The 20,328-nt window shown below is 46.7% G+C and overlaps 2 protein-coding genes and 2 non-coding genes across 4 annotated transcripts; 3 read left to right on the top strand and 1 right to left on the bottom strand.

The window, feature by feature from the left end:
• LOC122392523 lies at window positions 1-7,851 on the bottom strand. Its single transcript, XM_043387479.1, has 5 exons — window positions 6,557-7,851; window positions 1,682-1,816; window positions 1,216-1,324; window positions 654-814; window positions 1-318 (listed from the first exon to the last, which is right to left on the bottom strand). Exons 1-5 carry the CDS (start codon window positions 7,490-7,492, stop codon window positions 172-174), a joined length of 1,488 nt encoding a protein of 495 aa, XP_043243414.1. The 5' UTR covers window positions 7,493-7,851; the 3' UTR covers window positions 1-171.
• Window positions 7,852-8,769: 918 nt separating this feature from the next.
• Window positions 8,770-20,122, top strand: LOC122392526 (heart- and neural crest derivatives-expressed protein 2-like). The gene is made up of 3 exons (XM_043387482.1): window positions 8,770-8,957; window positions 18,063-18,237; window positions 19,289-20,122. The coding sequence occupies exons 1-3, from the start codon at window positions 8,770-8,772 to the stop codon at window positions 19,562-19,564; spliced, it is 639 nt and encodes a 212-aa protein (XP_043243417.1). The 3' UTR covers window positions 19,565-20,122.
• On the top strand, window positions 13,461-13,532 carry Trnaq-uug. Its single transcript has one exon. It is a non-coding gene; the product is annotated as a tRNA-Gln (tRNA).
• On the top strand, window positions 14,184-14,255 carry Trnac-gca. Its single transcript has one exon. It is a non-coding gene; the product is annotated as a tRNA-Cys (tRNA).
• Window positions 20,123-20,328: the final 206 nt, after the last annotated feature.

The raw sequence follows: 20,328 nt of genomic DNA, 5'->3' as shown, positions 1-20,328 counted from the left end.
CACGTAGCTACTCAAAACCAACTTGAAACAATTGTGATGAGTCAATTAACCAAAACAAGCGAGGTGTAAGTGGTCGGCATTCGACATTCTCAGCTTCCGTGCTCTCATCCTCGGCAGTGGCCACCGGTTGCCTGCAGCGCCCTCTGCCTAGGCGCTGGTGCTGCCACCTACTCAGATGACGGCGGTGTGCGGCCGACGGAGTCTCTTCACCCCGAATCCCGGCTCCTCCTGTGCCCTGACCACCTCGGCCAGAGTCTGAGGAAGCGACAGGTGTTGGCCGGCGCTCTCTGCCGCCAGTCTGCGCACCTTCTTCATCGCCTGTGAAAGAGAGGGATTAGGTACAGTGAGCGCCTTCGATGCTGCTGAAACCATAGCCGGTCATATGGGGAACATTTGATGATTCTTATTCCACACCTATGATCTGGCATGTGATGTCGCCGGTGTAATGTATGCGCTCACGGCTGATTATATCTTTACATGCTATTTTGGGCCATCCGGTAAATCGTAGTCTTGCAAGGAAATGCATTCACATTGCACGTACATTAGCCCCACTTTATCGTCACAAAATCCAACAAGCCCGATCGGTCTACGCAACTCTACTCTCACTCCTAATATAGGTATGGCCTTGCTCTCACTGTTGTGATCCTACTCACGTAGCTGTAGCACATGTCACTCTCCTCCGCCCTGTGCCGCTCACTGAACTGCTGCAGGTACCGCCGGAACTCAGCGCTGATTCGCGGCCGGTTCGGCGGCGGGACGTAGCCGAAATAGTAGCGGTCCGTTACCTTCTTCTTCTTCGGCTTCAGCACCATGTCTGTGGAGATGGGAATGTTAGTTGCTGAATTGGCACGATGAATTAGAAAAGAAATACTGATGAGCTATGAGCTAAGATAGGCCCATGGAACTCACCATGGAACTCAAAAAGCGGGGAGGGGGGGGGGGGGGGGGGGGTAGTCGATACATGGGCATGTCGAAGCAATGAGACTATCTGCCTGTGTATTGCAGTTACGATAACGAAAGCCCAAATCAGATCTTTCTTGTTCAACCAGCACTGCATAGTGAACATATGTACAGATGCCGCAAGCTTGGTGAAATTCGTGTTTCCTCAGGGTTTTAAACGTAACACTTTAATTCGCTTATGTTTGTCTTGTATAAACTCCCACGATGTCGCGTCACAGCCTGCAGCAGAATACGGCGGACTTAAAATCGATTTACCGGCTAGGACGTCGGAGGGCAGGTAGCGCCCCTTGTAGAGGTGGAGCGGCGCCGCCAGACCCTTCAGTCGCAGCTTCTCCAGGATCGAGGCGGCGACGAACTCGTTCAGCTGAAACGACAGCATTAGCGAGTTTATGGTTAACAAAGTCTATGCTGGAACTGATGTGAATTAAAAAAAAAAACAGCGTAGGTTTTATCATCATCATTAACTCTTGGATGGTCCAGTTCTTAAATTTCATTCGCTGTGAAAATGAACAGCATTTATGATACGATATGATATGATAACGATATGAAACTATTACCTCCTAGCAAATTACTCGACTGTGAACTCGAGCACCGTGGATCTAGCGTGGAAATAAGCAGCATAACCTGGTTTAAATTTAAGTTCGTTGTAAAGCGCAAGACAGCTGCAGTTGAATGTGTAAGCTTATGTCAATGCCCTACTTGCATCGGTGCTTTGACTCACCTTGGGGTTGAGTTTCATGAAATCCGGGTAGAGGCCCTGGGCGAGGTTGGCCGAGAGCACCCTCTCCCTCCGAGACGCTGCCGACTCGAAACAGTTGTGCTCTCCCTTTCTGCACCTCTCGCTGGACATTGGACGCTGAAAAGACAGACTAACTCGCTTGGTGTGCTTCACCCGATATCTCCAATTGGTTTGATAGCTAAAAATTTATTTAGGCTGGGGGGATCCGTGCTATCGTAAGTTATATCGGACGTGGCTGCGAAACTTCTCTCGGTACGAAACTTCTCTTGATCGGAAGAAAATCGGAGGGATGAAAAAGAAAGAGGGGCAAATCGGAGCTACGTTGTACGTAAGTTGTTTCGCAGCGTTTAAATGCCAGTTTTACTACGATTTAAATGCCAAGCAGATCAGCTGACCTCGTAGTACCATGTCGATAAGGTCGAATTCCCCATACGTCTATAGTGTAAAAGTGACCCCTATTGCAAAGGGGCTGTCAGGGACATCTCCTCCTCTGTAAATTTGGAGGGATCATGTGTCGGCATTCCCGCGTTCGTTTCGGAGTCCATCTGTTCCATTTGGAGCCCGTCAGTTGTCGTCGAGAGTTGGCGCAGCGAGCGCCCCGAAGACTGCGTCTGCGCACGAGGCTTCGCGATGGAGGAGTATTTTGACGAAATCGCCCTCGCTGCAGAAGAAATAGAGGGACTTGTTGAGAAAGAGGAGGCCGCAGTGTGCCGACGACTTTAAACTGTACGCCAACGCCAAGACCAAGGCAATCAGGGGGCGCTCAGATGATCGGGAGGTTTCAATTGATCAGGGACCCACCAGGTGACCAGGGAACCCTCTGATACCCAGGGGTCCTTCCAATAACCAGGGACTCCTTCAATAACCAGGGGCCCCTCAGTAAACGTGGGCCACTCAGGTTACTGCAAGAGACAGGAGTCCCTTATAACCAGGGACCGGCAAGGTCTCTCAGGTCCGTTTTTGACAAAGCTGTTATTGATGTCATATGCGAGCCCTTTGCCACCAGCAGAGGGCCCTTTCAAGCCTTTTTAGGGCCGTTTAACGTCTCTTGAGTTTCCTTTGAGGCTAAGGGCCTCTTCAGCAGCCGAGGGGTCTTTGAGGCCTTTTTGAGGGCCTCTTAACGTCAGCTGAGGACCGTTGGACGCCATCTGAGGACCGTTTGGGGCCTTCTGATGGCCAGTAGATGCCAACTGAGAGCTCTCTGACACCAGCTGAGGGCACGCTGACACCAACTGGGGGCCTCCTGACACCAACTAAGGGCGCTTTTATATTTGACACGAGCTCAGGGCCCTTTGACGCCCTTTGAGACCTTCTGAGGTCCGTTTGACGCCAGCAGAGGACCCTTGGGGGGCATATGAGGGCCCTTTGCTGCCTTCTAAGCGGCCTTTGAAGCTTTTTGAGGGCCGCTTGACGGCATCTGAGGACCGTTGCGGTTGGACTCCAGTTACGGACCGTTTGAGGCCTTCTGATGGCCATTTTGCGCCAACTGAGGGCCGGGGGGGCCTCTGACACTAGCTGGGGGCCCTCTGACACCAGATAAGGGCCCTTTAAGGCCTTCTGAAGTCCGGTTAACGCTAGGTGAGGGCCTTTTGAGGCCAAATGAGGGCCCTTTGAGACCTTATAAGGGCTCCTTGAGGCTTTTGAGGGCCGCGTGACGGCATCTGAGGACCGTTGTACTCCAGCTGACGACCGTTTGAGGCCTTCAGATGGACTTTTGGCGCCAGCTGAGGAGGGCTCACTGACACCAGCTGGGGGCCCTCTGACACAAGCTAAGGACTCTTTAACCCGGCGGCCGCTGGGCCCCCGCGCCACCCGCCGGCCGCTGGGGGGGGGGCATAAAGTTGCCCCCCCTTTACTTCTGCGACGATATCGTCGCAACGCGAAGAGATAGAGAAGCGAAACTTTGCACACATCTTTCTGAATACCTAGCCGAGGTTGTGTCCAAATTTGGTGTCGATCCCATTTGAAATGACGTCACAGTGACGTCATAAGTGAAATTATAGATTTGCGACTCTCATATTCCTCACGATGCATCACATATATGGGACCGAATATAAAGGGCCGATTATTGGTCAGAAACTAGATGGAAGTGTCGTAAGATGTTTTAGGATGACAGCAGGTGCTGTCTAGTTCATTTACAGTCGAGTTTCATGCTCAGCGTCATCAGAAACGGTCCATATCGGAAAACGACAAAACTTTATGACGTCACTGTGACGTCATCTTAGGTGCTACAACCACCAAACTTTCCTCAAACATTGCCTAGGTATTCATTTGAAGCTATGCCAAGTTTCACGTTCGTAGCTCATCAGGTTTCGGAGATATTTCACAAAACGTAAAGGGGGGGCAACTTTATGCCCCCCCCCAGCGGCTCGTGGGTTAAGGCCTTCGGAGGGTCGTTTGACGCGAGCTCAGGGCCCTCTGACGCAGGTTTAGGGCCCTTTGACGCCCTTTAAGGTCTTCTGAGGTAGGTTTAACGTTGGCTGAGAGCCCTTTGAACCCATCTGAGGGCCCTTTGAGGCCATCTTGTGGCCCTTCATTTGGCCATCTGAGGGCCCTTTGACACCAGATGAGGGCCATTTGACGCTAACCGAGGGCCCTTCGAGACCATCTGAGGACCCGGTGACCCCATCTGTGGGCCCTTTGAGGTCTTTTGAGGGCCATTGAAATTTCACCACAATACCCCTGGCTGCGCTACTGGGCATTTATGGACTCGTATGGGCCTGCTGGGGAACGAGATGGGCCCTCCCGGTCTTTTTAATCATTATTTCAGTTCATTTTACATGGTCTTCGGCGGTCTAAAGATTAGGGGCCCCACCTCGAATGGGGGGGAGGCCCGTGTGCCCTCTCCTGTGTGCGGCCTTCACCGAGAGCTGTTTTGATTCCTTTTAAGCATATTAGGGGAATTGGTCTAAAACAACACCCTGATCATTTCTCCGAATATACCCCAAATACACTTTCTTTGAATATCACTCTGAAATTCTTCTAATATACCCTACACTGAGAACCTTTTTGATTCCTTTTGAGCATATTAGGGGTTTTGGTCTAAAACAACACCCTGATCATTTCTTCGAATATACCCAAACTATACCCTTGTTCTTTAAATAGCTCCCTTGAATTCTTCTAATATACCCTAGTAAGTACCGAAGAGGAAAGGAATATGATTCCTGTTCTATTCCCTGCGATACCCACAGTACACTCCTTTTAACCTACCAAAATACCCTTACATCGAAACCTCTAGTATTCCTTCTAAGCGTATAAGGGGAATATTTTGCAAACTATACTCGCATTATACCACGTAACACTCCCGTATTATTCTGTGATTTCCATCACTGATCTCAATGTATTCTTGCATTAGACCCCACATAAACCCAGAAGGGAAAATAATAATGCCCTAGGTATATTCGTCGTAGAACTTGCTCAGAAACTGTCTCATTACTCTCAGCTCCCTCGTCCGATTTCCCTTTATATATCGTAACACATCCAAAACGAGGGTTAAGGTTCTATCCCCAGCAGGGCGCGTATGGCTGAATAGCCCAGCGGGGCGCGGGTTAGTGGTCAGCAACACGTCCAGGGAGCGACTGCCCGTCCTCCTCGCCCGCCCGGCCGGCCAGTCCCGGCCCGCCGACCGGTCACCGCCGGAGGCGCCGAGCGGCACAGGTACGGTATCTGACAGTAGCGGCAGAGACTGTACACTAGGGTATATTAGAAGAATTCAAGGGAGGAATTTAAAGAATGAGGGTATAGTTTGGGTATGTTCGAAGAAAATGATCAGGGTGTTGTTTTAGACCAAAACCCCTGATATGCTTAAAAGGAATCATTTGAGGAATCATTTGAGTATTTTAAGGGCATTCCGCCAGGAAAACGGCAGAGTTATAGGAGCATGACACACCATGATCAAAGGGAATAGAGAATCGTTTTGGTTTTCAGTGTTGCCGACACTACACCGCTTCCCCTCCCTCCGCCATAAACGCACCGCTGCACTGCTAGGCGCCGACAAATACGGACCGGCGACGCAACCGGCTCCCCCGCGGCCTGCCTCGCGTTGACATAGCCCTTCCCGAACACCAGTGTAACCCCCACGCGGCCTAGGTATCGCCGCGCCCACCTGTCCGCGGCGCGGCCTCTGATGTCGTATCGGATCATTGATGGTGCGATACATGTTTTGGTCAGATTTTTGCAATTAACGCGAAAAATTGCCCAAAACACTTTTTAAACTTCAAAATTGAAAAAAAAATAATTACAAAAATGACGTGAAAGTGACCGTTTTCAACGTGTAAATTTAAAACGCTCTAGCGCAGCCATTTTTGAAGAAATCGACTTCAAATTTTGCACACGTGTTCATCAACCATATTTGTTTAACATATATTTCGGTTTTGTGAAAATTTTGAAAATTTCTTATATTTTTCTCTTGAGAAAGAGGTAAAGCTTCGCTACGATCGGCCTTCCGATCGACCGAGAAGATTCGTAAAGTTAGTTCGTATCTTCACCATTTGCGATACAACTTGCGTATCTACTTAGCCTACGATGTGATGGATCCCTCCAATATCTGTTCCGATTCAACTTACGTTTGATCGCAACTGCGAGGTGCCTTGCGATCACATGGATCCTTAATGCATCACCAGTGAACCTCATATCTTTACTGACTAGTTTAAGAGCTAAATAACTTAATTCAGAAGTTCAGGCTACGAATGCTTGGCGTCATACCTACTTCTACAAAATACCTAGATTTATTGGAGAAGTGTCGACTTGATTTCCACTCAAATTAAATCAACTTTTAAATACTGACTAATCCTATAACGATTCCTATGACCTGTTAAAATAAATAAACAACTACCGAGCTGTTCTCTAGCTACTTGCCTTTCCAGCCAAGCTGATGCTGATGGTATTCCAATGCGGCACCGAGCCAGGATTCACGAGCCGTTTGGTGCCGTCTTCGTCTTCTACCACGCTCGTCAGACGATTCAGCTTCCCTGTTTTGATTTGGTCTTCATAGATACGTTTTGTCAGACTCGCGTTTTCGGTCTTCGACTTCTTTTGGCTCAAGCCCTCGGAGGCCTTCTTCACGAGTTCTTCCAGTTCTTGAAGCTTTTCATCGGTTTGATCTGGAACGTCAGTGGTATCTTGAATCGAAGAATCTTCCATTGGAGCATCCGAGACACCTCCTATATCTTCTGCATTTATTATGCTTTCTTTAGCTGTGTCCTGCACATAGTGAGAGTCAGCGACGGATTGCTTTTGCTCGCTTTTTATGTCGTTTTCTTCTTCTGGCTTTACGTCTGCGGTCTCTTGAAGTGCAACTTCCGTGTTCGGAGGGATCTCTTCTTTCGTTTCATCGTTACTTGGGACGGGCTCGTGTTTCGAAGAATCATCGTTTGGAGACGCCTCGGTCGCTCCCGCTTCTGCTGCTACCATCGACTGTTCCTCAGAAGTTTGTACGTTTTCAGCTGGTTCCGTGTTCTCAACTGATGGAGCAGCCTGCTCGCCGGCACTCTCAGTGGGTGTCTGCTGATTCTCTTCCGCTGATTTGTTTGGATCATCATTTCCTATTGGTTTGTCGTCAATAAACGTTTCGAGGTTATCTCCTTCCTGGCCAGATGCAATGGTTTCCTTCTTTGGCTCCTCTGATTCGGCTTCCGTTGTCGCTGGGTCTGTTTCTTCAGCCACGGTTTTTGCAGTATCACCTGCATTTTCTGAAGAAGCTGCATTTTCACCAGATTTCTGCGGAGTGGTTGCAGCATTGGGATCAGTTTCTCCATCTGTATCCCCGGCAGATTCAGCTACAATGTCGGACATCTCGGAAAAGATGGATTATATTGTTGGTAAGCTCTATTTGTGAAATGAAGTCAGCGAGCACAGCCATTTAGGATATAAAAATAGGATATAAAAATTAATTTAATCACTTCAGCCATAAAGTGAGTTCGAGGTTCAGTAAATCCGTTTTCAGGCATACCTTTTCGGTCAGCTGAAATTCACGAATGCGGTTCGACAGTTACGATGTTAGTGTACTCCCATCCTACATGTCACCCCTGCTTTTTAGGCTTGCTACATCGTTGTGCCGGTATTTTGTCGTTGTGCTGGTGCAAGTGCCGGTGCGCAGTTGAGCGTCGAGCGAGGTGAGCGATAGGGCCAGATAGGGCTCAGAAAGATAACTCATAACTGCATCGTTTGATTTATTTGTGAGATCGCAATAACACGTGCTTTCGACGCACAAAACCCATCAGTTAAAATGTGCATTGCGTTTCAAAGTGCAGGGAGTACAAAATATGGTTCCACCAAGTTCCCAACGAACCTTACCGCCGACGCGACCTAAAGCCCAAGACAAACGAACTTAAGTTGCCAATGTGTGAGTCATGGTTGCTGAATCCTTTCAGGCAACCGATTGAATAATTATACGGCGCAAATGTAAGTGCTTATATGAATTTTGAGAAACTGTTTGCTTTATAACGGATAGGTGCGCATCCACACTTACACTGAAAAGGCAAGGCTCCTATAAGCCTATATAGGGGCCGTCTTGCAACGATCTCATGCATCATCCCAAAAACTAATACGGCCTCAGCAGCCCCATCCAGTTCCCGAGCCATCCAGTTTTCGCTGGCGTCTAATTCCACCTGTTTACCATACTCCCCTCCACCCAATAACTACCATATCCATTACACTAAAACGCATGACCACCAAACAAAGAAGACGCGTTTCCTCTCCGCCACGGGATTCGCCACGCCAATTTTACACCCTGCCAAAACGCGCCGCTCCGCCCCCTGTCGACTCGGCGAGCAATATGGCGCCCGCTCCCTGGAGCTAATAAAGTGGCACAGCCGGCTCTGATGAACATTTAATAAGTCGATATTAAATCTGGCGGAAATGTCGGCTTTCCGCACGAAACAGAGCCCTCGGAGAGCGCAGCGCGCCGGGAGGAGAGTCGGACGCGCAGCCGCAGCACCCCCAGTCCTCTCCGAGCCCGCCTCCGCTGAGCCGGCGGTCCGCGAGCAGCGATCTGTCTCTGTCGACTCTGCAGTACCACCGACGGCACTCGGCACGTGTGACCTGACCTGACCTGACCGGACCTGACGGTGATGGGTCCGCCGATGGTGTACGGCCGGATCCAGGCGTATCCGGCCGACTGCGGCCAGCTGTGGGACCTCACCAACACCGAGTACGGTCTGTACGGCGGATACGGCTGGGAGCAGCCCGACCTGATCGGACTGCACGACCTGTGGAGCGCCCAGCCGAGACTCGCCGCGTCGTGTATGATCCAACACAGGTGCGTGTATGATCCAACATTGTGATCCAGATCCAAAACCGTGACAGTGTGTCATGTGATCCCAGATCCAGTAAGGTTGCGCGAATGATTCAGCATGGATGTGCGTGATCCAACATATGCATATTCGTGTGCTTTCAAATAAGTAAGCACAATCCCAAATGTAAGCAGCTCATCTGTTTGTCATGGGAATAATTCATTTTGATGTTAGGCTCTAGACTTATTTCACCAAATTAAGGCTAGGTCATAGTTCAAATGGGAAGACTTCTGCGTGAAACATGCCATGGCCATTTTAATCTATTTGCCAGACACTTGAAAAGCGAGGGATTAAAGTGCCCCACTAGAGGAAGTTTGCGCTTAGTATGTATGTATAACATATTGCAGGGCTCGGCTCACTGCGTGGTAGGTATTCCTTTTCGACGAAGCCGATATTAGGAGTAATTCACAGATCATATCATCAGTCACCGGAAAAGCATAACAGCCAGATGCAATGCGAAAGGCGTCACGACTACGATTTGGCCCATCATTGTCTAAAATGTCCGCTCGGTGTGGTGGCAATAGACAAAAGTTTTGTTTTTGCCCCGACAACAAACTTTTGACTTATGTATTTTGTTAAGGGAGACAAAATACCGGGAGCTGTCCAAATCGGCCGCCCTAACGCTTTTTTCTTTGCCGACGCATAAATTTTGAAAGATCGTTTCTTTGTCAATATGGTCGCTATTAAATTGCCTTTCATTTCAACTTCGTTTCATTCTAAAGAAGTTCACATGCAGAAGATGTTGTCAAAACTTTAAACATGCGCATTTTTTCACCCTGCCCCAACCACGGGAAAAACGGACACCGGCGACTTCTTTGCCCTGACATGAGAAGCAGGATAGTTGCTTCATGTGTGAATATAATTTTTGATGGTAAAGAGGTTTAAACATGGATGAACCTTTAGCTTGTCTTATCCCGCACCGTAGACAGTATTTACAATTGCTTTACGTGCATGGGGAGACAATTTTCAGGTGGCGTTTAACTGATTTGTTAAACGTCTCGACGATTAACAAATTGTTAATTGTCTAGTAGACATTTCGTCTAGTCTGAATTATGTCGTATTTTTTATATAAAATGTGTTTTTTACGTTTAAGCGCCCGAAACATATCGGCGGTACGGGATAAAATTATTAAACCGCTCGTAGGTAGAAAAATATTTTACATAAACGTCCCGCCTATCGGCTCGACATTTGAAAGATTTGTTCTACCTACTCGCGGTTTAATATATAATCTATTCACCTGTGATTAAACAACGTAATAGCATGCGTAGAAAAACAAAGAATTGCATTTTTTGGTAGCACACGTAACCGAAAAGTAGCAAGTATAAACGCATGGCCATGCATTTTAATATCAATGTTTGTTGTCCCAGTGGGAACAAATTATAGCCAAATGGGAGCTGACCACTTTGCCTGGTCCACTTTGTCCCGCGCATACAATCCGAGACAAAATCTTCCAGCTCAGTTCTTAGTGGGACAAAACGCATTACAATTGGCAGAGGGCATGTAATTACGGTAATTACGATAACCGCACAATGGATGAATGAGAACGCTTAAATAAACTTCCAAATGCTGATAAAGATAATCGTACTTCCAGCTTTTCGTTTATTCGAGAAGTGTTGGGAGCTGGAAGTACAGTTATCTTTATCAGCATTCAACAATGTCCCAGCTAATCAATAGCATTTTCAAATAAGCTTCCAAATGGTTATGCAATAAAATAATACCTAACGCGCGCCGGGCCGGGGGTGTTCGCCCCCCCCCCCCGTGGTTTTCGTTTCGCAGATATCTAAAAAAAAAACGTCAGGATGAAGACTGGAGAGTCACCGTTTTTAGCACACATGTCAACGCATCTTTTCCGCTTTCCGCACATGTTGCGGAAATTTTAGACACACGTTGCTCAAGGTCAGGTTACCAGGTCGGCAGGTCACGTCATGTGACCTCACCTCAGAAAAAGTTTGAATGCTCGTCATAAATAAGCCGACTAAGCGATCGCATTGAAACTTTTTAACGATTGATAAGAGTAGCAGTATATACAAAACGTATATCTCGGAATTTCGATATCGGTGACCTATCGGTGATATCGGTGTGTATGACCGATCAATTTGCAGCCTCTTCGTTATAGCAAGTCGATGGAAGAAAATTGAAAGGCGCCCTTCCTATGTCCTTAGTCCACCTCAGGTCATGATAGCTCCACAGCGTTTTTTTTTTTTTTGCAATAAATTTTGATAGAAACCAGCTAGGGTGCTGAAAACACTTCACCCGCGCCGGGTCGGTGCTCCGAGATTCCGCGCCGGGCCGGGGGGTCTGAACTGAACACCCCCCTTCTAACTCAGCTCCTGGGCCACGTAGCGACACGCGGTAAGCGGCAATCGAAAGAACTCCAAAATAAGGACGAAAACACTTCAGTCATTTTTGGGTCAGGTCAAAGGTCAGATCACCAGAGGTCACCAATGGTAAAATATTGACTGTTTCAACATTTTGGAAACTGCCGACGGCTATCTCGGGAACCGACAGAGCTACAGCGCCGCGGAAAATCGCATTCGATAGCCCTTTTACAGACCTTTCTGATTAATGTTCTTAGATTTTACCACAGGGCAACGGTTTAGCCTCCAGAGGGCAAAAACTCCAAAAATAGCCGTTTTTACGAAAAGCGTTTTTTCGGCAATAACTTTGACTCAAAAAGGCCATGACATTACTTTTGCCAGCATCGTGTTCCTCTCGTCAAGACGCGTCGAATGAACTATAATTTGACCTTGACAGGTCAACTTGAAAATTTGACCTTAGGTTAAGGTCATGATCTGACAGGAAAAGGTCATGTTGCATATCAGTCGATCCGCAACGTCGAGCCGAACACATCTAAGGCGTTTTCAGCGCTCTAGCACGCCTCTATCAGAAGTTATTAGCGAAAAACTGTTAGATTCTGTTCGTGACCTGAGATGACCTCGGGGACATAACGAGGGGTCACAGTTGCCATTTTCTGGTTCAGTGTGTCAATTTTACATACATCTCGATGTTTGAGTGTCTAGAATAGCGTTCGTGCAAAACAGACGCTTTTCAATTTTCTCCCATTGACTTATAATGGAGAGGCCGCAGAATTGACCTGACCTTAGGTCACCGATAGCAAAATTCCGAAATGTACATTTTATAGATAATGTTGCTATAATCAATCGCTGAAAGTTTCAAGGCAATCGATCAGTCGGTGTAGCTATGACGAGCATTCTTATTTTTTTCTGAGGTGAGATCACTTGGCGTGACCTGGTGACCTGACCTAAGGCGATCTGGGTCTGAAATTTTCACATGTGCGGAAAAGATGTACAAACAGGTGTGCTAAAAACCGCAGGGGGTGTTCAAACACCCCCGGCCCGGCGCGGGTTAATGTGTGTTCAGGTCGACGGTACTGATCGACTTATATGCAGCATGACCTTTTCCGGTCAGGTCATGACCTACATAGACCTGAAGTTAAACTTTCAAAATGACATTTAATGGCAAATATTGTTTGTGACACGATTCGACGAGAGGAACACGATGTTGGCAAAATAAATGTCGTACCTTCCTTCCGTCAAATGCTGGTACCGAAAAACATTTTTCGTAAAACGGCTATTTTTTCGAGTTTTTGTCCTCTGGAGGCTAAACCATTGATCTAAGGTTCCATCTGAGGGATGGCAACAAAAAGCATTAAAGATAAAATTGCTATCGAATGCTATCGAATACGCAGCGCTGTAGCTTTATTAGCTTCTGAGTTATGCGCCGGTTTGTCGAAAAATGTTGACAGGTACCTACATATATGCAAAATTTTCCCCTTGAAGAACTCTGGTGGCTTGACCTTTGACCTGACCTAAAAATGGCTGAAGTATTTTCGTCATTATTTTTGACGCTTGTTTACATAAATGCCGCTTACCGCATGTCGCTACGTGGCCCTGAGCCAAGTTAAAGGGGGTGGTGTTTAGACACCCCCCCCCACACACACACACACACGGCCCGGAGCGGTTTGGCGCCGAGCACCGGCCCGGCGCGGTTTAGAGTCACTAACCTGGAAAGAAATGCACTTCCGTTTGTTACGAAACAATGGTGACGGTCCGGAAACCCCAGTGTGCTCATTTGAAGGACCGAAGAGCTTGAAAGGGCTGAAAAGCGATGTGGCCACTTTGCCCCTGGCCGCTTTGCCTCAGTCTCCCCTACTTAGCTTGACCTGGTGGCCTGACCTGAAATCAGGGTTAAAATTTTGCTCATAATGCGAAATTACTTAAAAGAGCGTGGGAACTACCTACCTACTGATAAAATTGTAAATAAATGAGTAACAGTAAAGTTAATAAATGAACATTGAACAACCTTATAATCATGTTATATGTTGCAAAAATTGATATAACCAAATCTAAAGTAATATATTTCAATATTGCATCGTCATCAGAATAAGAATCAACAATCAAAAGCATCAGTAAAGACAATATGCACAGAATGGGGCAACTACGCTCGTCGGTCCCGTGGTGTAATGGTTAGCACTCAGGACTTTGAATCCTGCGATCCGAGTTCAAATCTCGGCGGGACCTAATATGCTTTATGTGTTCGATGCATAAGTCTCATCTACCACAGTCGTGCAAACTCAGCAAAGCTCGAGATCGCGTGTCAATTGAAGGTAAGAGGTGGTGTGGCCTAACCTCATGGCTCTATTGTATTGGACATCCATTGGGTCGTAGATTCCGACCCACAATTCTTCGTGCAACTCTATTGATTCTAAGAAAAATGTGTCCATTGCATCCATTGCCTGACAGTTGACCAGGAGTGCTCCCACTCTCGATCCCATGACAAAAAAAAAAAAACTCATGTAGGTATATTCTCATAAATTCATGTAGATCATAGATCCATTATCTGACGACCAACACTCATGATGATGTCTATGTTGCGGAGCATATGTTTGGGAATGGGGAATACATAGGTAGCTCAAAGCTGCATTTATTTACTCGCCTGTGGGTTCTGTGACATTTCACATAACAATTTATGTTTTGACGGGCTGAGTGCAGTTCAAGGCCATCTACCGACGGCCATTCAACCCTGTCGGCTGCCGCCCGGTCAATGACAGCTGACAGGCCTGCGAAAGCCGCAGCTGGCGGCCGAGGTCACGCGTTGGCGGACCGGTTCCCTGCGCGACATACAGGCTCATACGTCGTACACAACCCTGATGAGACTATGGGTGAAACTGTGGGGGTATAGCTCAGTGGTAGAGCATTCGACTGCAGATCGAGAGGTCCCCGGTTCAAATCCGGGTGCCCCCTCTTTGCCAAAATTTGCACCCCCCCCCCCCCGATTATTGTTTTGATTTTGAAGTCGACTTGCTGTCTTACTGAATTGTGCAAATTAAACTACCCTTGTTTTAGACAAAGTCAAACTAAGCACTGTTAAACATCAGGATACAGGTAAACACTAAACAATGAAAACAAAAACTATGAACAAAACATTCTGAAGCGAAAAATTGCACACATAACCCCTCTTTTTGCCCCTGAGGTCATCTCAGGTCATGAGGGGCTTTAAACTTTTTTTTTTACAGACACTTGAAACAGAGACATGCTAGGACGAGAAAAACTCCTTAGATGCGTTCAGCTCAACGATACGAATCGAATGATATGGAGCATGACCTGTCCTTGACCTTGAACTTAGGACAAATTTGAAGCTGAACTTTTCAGGTCAACATAGGTATAGCTCATTCGACGCGTCTCAGCAAGAGAAACGTAATGCCGCTAAAATCAACGTAAGACAAGCTTGGTATCAAAAGTTCTTGCGCAAAAACGTGTTTAACAAAAACGTGAAGTTTAAAGAGTTTTTGCACTCTGTAGACAAACCTAGGTGAAGAAAGCCTAGGTCAAATCTTAAACTATTAGACAGAAAAAAAAACTTTAAAAAGAGCAATCGACTATCGAAAGAGCGATCGACTACTACAGCGCCTTCCTGCGGCGCTGTAAATTTGTTCCAAGTTATGCAACGATATGTAAAAATGGTCAAATTCTGGACGTTTTTCGTGACAATTTTACATTTATTTTACATTCACTACTAGATGACTTCTTTCATTTTGTCTGCTTATGTTTGTTTAAATAGGGTCAAACTATTTATGCAGACTGGACACTCCAATAAGAATTGCTACGAACATTTTCTCAGTTATTTCATTGAGGTAGGAATGGTTGAAACCAGGGATGCGGAGCCGGAGCCGGAGTCGGAGCCGGAGCCGCCGGAGCCGGCATATTTTGCCCGGAGCCGGAGCCGGAGCCGGAGCCGTGAAACAATATAGCCCGCCGGAGCCGGAGCCGGAGCCGCCAAAAAGGGGGCGACTCCGGCTCCTTTTTATTTTTTGAAGAGGAAAAAAATAATTGACCTAGTTCGGTTTGACAGTACAAGGCAGTAAAATATATGGTACTTACGTCATGGGCCATCAAGTGAATGAAAAAATCCGAATATCCCCAGTATTCCACAGTACGCAAACAACTTCCTGTTTGCTCTTCCCCCCCCCCCCGTCTACTGCATCCCCAGAACATGAGGACCAGTCATCAGGTGACGGCCATTGTTTTCAAACCAGTGCAGTGGACTGCGACTCCCAGCACCGTCTCATCCCACACACCCCCCACCCCCACCCCCCAATGCAGCCGAGACGGGTGTCAGCTTACGATGGTTCACTGAACTCCGATTCGCGGCGACTGCGTTTCCAATGCCATCGCTTCCTAGCCCTTTGTTCTGCCGGTTCTCTCCGAGGTGCGTTTGCGCGGGGACGCGGTGAGCCGGTCATGGCAAAGAGTAACGCGTATAACCAATCCAATTTTTCTTCCACCCGTATTTAATTGATTGCATAGGGATGTACTGAGTCGGAGCCGGAGCCGCCGGAGCCGGAGCCGCCGGAGCCGGACCATTTTACTCGGAGCCGGAGCCGGAGCCGGAGCCGCCATAACATTTCACCCGGAGCCGGAGCCGGAGCTGGAGCCGATTTTTTTCTCCGGAGCCGGAGCCGGAGCCGGAGCCGTCTGAAATTTCCACGGCTCCGCATCCCTGGTTGAAACGATTACCATACCCATTAACCCGCGCCCCACTGGGGGGGGGGGCTATTTAGCCCCCCTCCCGTTTTTCTGCAATAACTTCCAAACCGCTTGACGGATTGACGCCAAACTTTCAGCACCTTCGGCTGCATCAATTTGACACCTTGTGTCAAATTTGAACTTCGTAGCTACCATAGATCGGCCGGAAATGACGTCAGAGTGACGTCATGTTCGTCCGATTTCGACGCAAAACATTGAACCACGGCCATCGCTCCCAAGAGCTCAGTTTTTAGGCTAGATCCAATTTCTTTGCATGAAAGGACTCAGAATTGACCGCGCTATCAAACTGCTATCTCGGATTTTCAAAATTTTGAAAATTTCGAAAATTTTATATAATAATATTCAAAATTTATATTTTTATACTTGTTTCAAAAAGTTTTTGAGTTTTCGAAAAAACCGGAATGTATGTGACAGAACGCATGATTATGACTAACTCTAGCAAGTTTTAGCTAAATATCTTCAAAAATGGCCAAGTTATACGCATTATTGCAAAAAATTCACAATTATCAATTTTTCAAATCAATTTTTCAGTACGTATTTGACATCGTACACCAATATAAATGGCACCATCGTGTTCCTGAGCTCAAACTGCATCCAATAGACACCTTTTTTGTTGAAAAATTTTAATTTCAAAATTTGACCTTTTTTGACCTGAAAGTGACCTGACCTAAGCTAAATTCGACTCAAATCGACCTCGAATGACACAGACGACATCAAATTCGAAATCTATGGCCTAAATGGACCATAAAACATGTGTCACGTGACCGACGCATGATAATATTTTCGTGACCTGTGATGACCTGACCCTGACCTGAAAATCAAGGTACAAGTTTGGTACCCTCAAGGTATCTAGAGCATCTGTTCACGAGTGTGGAAACCAAAAATGAGCCTGATCTGACTTGTTAGACGGCGGCCAGAGCCCAAAATGTGAACAAGCCAAAGTGCTAATAATTTTTACTTTGACCTAACCTGTGACGTCATCGGTGACCTCGAGGTCAATGAAATTAGGTTTTGCTCGACAGTTTTTCCGGGGCTATCAGACGCTGTTTGAATTTTGACGATCGGCCCAGTAGTTTCGGAGTTAGGAGGGGGGGCTATGAATAGCCCCCCCCCCCAGTAGGGCGTTTATACACAGACCCCAGTGGGGCGCGGGTTAATAGCTACGTAATTCATCATTGACCAGCACCATGGTGGGGGTCTTAGCCAGCTTCGCCAGGATGCCGGGGGGAGGAGGGAGGAGGAGCGGCCACACCCGGCTATCTCGGAAACTAAGAAAGCTAGAAAGACCCAAAAATAGCAATACTTGACTGTAAATCTTTCAAAGTTATGAAAATCATGTATTGATCAAGTCATTGCTGAGGTCAATAGAGATCACCAAATAACCTCAACTTTCACGTTCTGACTTTGCCATCGAAACTCGACACAAAGATTACAAGAGTGTGGCAGTCTGTGGTCGCTGATACATGGCGTCTATTTATGTTGCCTACACATCCATGATTCAAAAGCAATAAGAAAACAAGTAAAGGATACTGAAAAGTGCGTGACGAGAGGAAGCCGATGGATATTCATTTTGATGGTCGCAGGTCATTCGTTGACTTTCCCAGGTGAGAGCTCCTTGAGAAGCAAGGTATCTCTCGTTTTGACTATTAGCAATGCAAAATTGCATTGTTATTTGCCGTTTTATGCAAATGATTCGTGAAAAAAAAACTGGGGGAGGTTTAGCTGCACTTTGCGGTCCGAGCCCATATACGAGTAAGAATTAAGTACAAGGGGTAGCCGCAGTCACGTAACACATCTAATTTCAATAAGCTTCACAGACTTCACAGGTCCAGGATACCAGGACCAATTGGATGATAATGAATGATTCATTAGCCTATTTGTTCATCCTGGCTGGACACGAGTTTCCGACCTCTGTTCTCTCCAAGCCTTTCACAGAAGATAGGTATAGCTTCAGCCTTCTATGGCCCTCAGTGGCCGGTGTGAAGTAACCAATGCTATATGAAGTAACCCTCTGATTCCGCTCTCCTCACACGGTGTGCCACGCTCGGGCCCGCTGCAGCCGCCCCGCCAAGAAGCTGCGTCGACGGGGGCGTCGATGGCACAGAGGAGGGCGGCCAACATCCGGGAGCGGCGCCGCATGCTCAGCCTCAACGAGGCCTTCGACAGGCTGAGGAGAAAGGTGAGCACACTGGTGCAGCTGCTAGGCCTGCGAGTTATCGTTTAGATCTGATAGTTTGTCTGAGAATGAAGAAAGAAACTGAACACTGAGCGTGTGTTTTTTACAGCTAGACGCTTGTTTAAGCCGTGATTCACCACTACCGATAGGCGTTATCACAGTGTATTCGCGGCCATTGGGGCGACATAAGAAAAGAAGAAAACAACTGGCCCCAAGAACTTTAAATTATCAGTTAGCATGCACCTTTTCCTTGATATGTAGAGAATTTACCATTAATTGTTAGAGAAAATTGCATTTAAAATCTTCCATTTATGCTTTTTCATCATTTGCACAGTATTTCTTTACTAAGCTAGAAACACTAATTAGAAATAGTTCCCGGATCATCAAGAACAATAGGGAAGGCTTGAAGTGAATACAATAATCTAAACGGTTTTGTAATCCATGTGAAGACACTTCTAAAATTGCCTGTAGAAATATTAAAGGCAAAAGTTCAACTTTTTCACAAGACGGATGGCTATAAGCCTATTCAACGTGTGACAACTCAGCCGGTATATCGTCGCCTACAGCCCAGCTTTCCCTAGTGACCGATAGAGGCGCTGCTATCGATGTCCGCCCGTGCCGCCTAACGACTCTATCGATGTTACTGCTATGCGATTTCAAAGAAATGGATGGCGTTAAGTTTTCTGATCGTCGATTTCACTGTCGTTGTCATTGTGGTTTTGCCTGGTTTAGATGAAAAAACGTGATGGTGGTGACGATTCATTTATTGCTATCCATAATCCAAAACTATATTAATCTCGACTAGAGGAATAACTTTAAACAGTAGGTATTACTCATCCAGGTAAAGAACAACAGTCAACACACAGTCACAGCATAGTCCATAGAGTCGTATCGTCACAGAATAGACACAAGAATAGGGCAGCGATTTAAACAGACGGGCCAGTGTAAGCTGTTGTTTATAAACTTACATCCATCTAACATACGCCTCACAAGTCATAACACGCCTCATAAGTCACTAATTATCCTGTATCAGAGCCCGGTGCGCTGTTCACAGGTGCCGACTTTTGCGTACGAGAAGCGTCTCTCGCGAATCGAAACGCTGCGACTGGCTATCACGTACATCGCCTTCATGGCCGAGCTGCTGAGCGGCCCTCAGGAGGGCAGTGACCAGCACCTGGGCTGCCGGCCGCTGGCCGCCCCCTGCTACCCCTGCCCCCGGCGTGCCCTTCAGTCAGCTGCGCTCCATCTGAACGGCGCTTTAGCGGAGAACGGCGATCTTTGGGTGCATCTTTGGTCACCGTTATACACTTATACACTATACAGCTGTTAGTCTTTGTGTAATGTTCGCGTAAGTTCTCAGAGGCTTGATTTTTGTTTATTGATGTGTTTAATGCAATGTGTGTTGTGTACGACACTGACTAATCTGGTAATCTCTCCTCGGCAGATACTCACGTCCGTATTATTTTAGGTTAGGTCTTCAAATCGACCTGAAATGTCAGTGGAACTTGCTGGACGTGACAAACCAAGTGAATGTGTTGCAGATGGTAGAGCAACTGTACTATGTCTTCCAACGTCTTCCATGAACGTGTTCACCCTTCGACGCTGTATCCCCTTCTATATACGTAAGCAGCAGGATAGGATACTAAATGGATTGTGTAACTACGTGGCCCGCGGCACATGGTGTTATATAGCCTGCCATCTTATTTATTGTTACACGTATTATGCTCAATATTTTGAACGTTTTATTGCACCTTTGTTTACGCTAAGAATTAGTGATGTCAATTACGGAAAGTCGGAATACCGATACCAAACCAAATATCAACCAAAACCATGGGGAAATACCGAAACCAAACCAGCTTGGAAACATGAGGGAAATACCAACTTTTTACCAATTTCTCAGCCTCTTATACACTTGTGAGGGTTCATGATACCAACAAAATACCAAACACTTTAGGATTTAAATACCAAATACCAAGTTGGTATCGGTTTGGTATCGGTATACCAAAAAGTTGGTATCCGATTGACATCTCTACTAAGAATAGTCAGCAGAACTATATACTCGTAAGTGTTGTCACAATACTACATGCATTTACA

Source organism: Amphibalanus amphitrite, unplaced genomic scaffold (assembly GCF_019059575.1).
Source record: "Amphibalanus amphitrite isolate SeventyFive unplaced genomic scaffold, NRLGWU_Aamphi_draft 000490F_arrow, whole genome shotgun sequence".
Taxonomy (NCBI): Eukaryota; Metazoa; Arthropoda; class Thecostraca; order Balanomorpha; family Balanidae; genus Amphibalanus; species Amphibalanus amphitrite.
Note: the sequence above shows the minus strand (reverse complement) of the source record. Positions and strands in the feature narration are given on the sequence as shown.

What these genes read in the sequence shown, in the direction of transcription:
- LOC122392526 (XM_043387482.1), top strand. Translation starts at nt 8,770, where the DNA reads ATGGGTCCGCCGATGGTGTACGGCCGGATCCAGGCGTATCCGGCCGAC. An exon ending in TCGTGTATGATCCAACACAG is followed by an intron (nt 8,958 to 18,062) that starts GTGCGTGTATGA and finishes TGCTATATGAAG; the next exon opens with TAACCCTCTGATTCCGCTCT. An exon ending in TCGACAGGCTGAGGAGAAAG is followed by an intron (nt 18,238 to 19,288) that starts GTGAGCACACTG and finishes CGCTGTTCACAG; the next exon opens with GTGCCGACTTTTGCGTACGA.
- LOC122392523 (XM_043387479.1), bottom strand. Translation starts at nt 7,492, where the DNA reads ATGTCCGACATTGTAGCTGAATCTGCCGGGGATACAGATGGAGAAACT. An exon ending in GCATCAGCTTGGCTGGAAAG is followed by an intron (nt 1,817 to 6,556) that starts GCAAGTAGCTAG and finishes CTGTCTTTTCAG; the next exon opens with CGTCCAATGTCCAGCGAGAG. An exon ending in TCATGAAACTCAACCCCAAG is followed by an intron (nt 1,325 to 1,681) that starts GTGAGTCAAAGC and finishes CTGTCGTTTCAG; the next exon opens with CTGAACGAGTTCGTCGCCGC.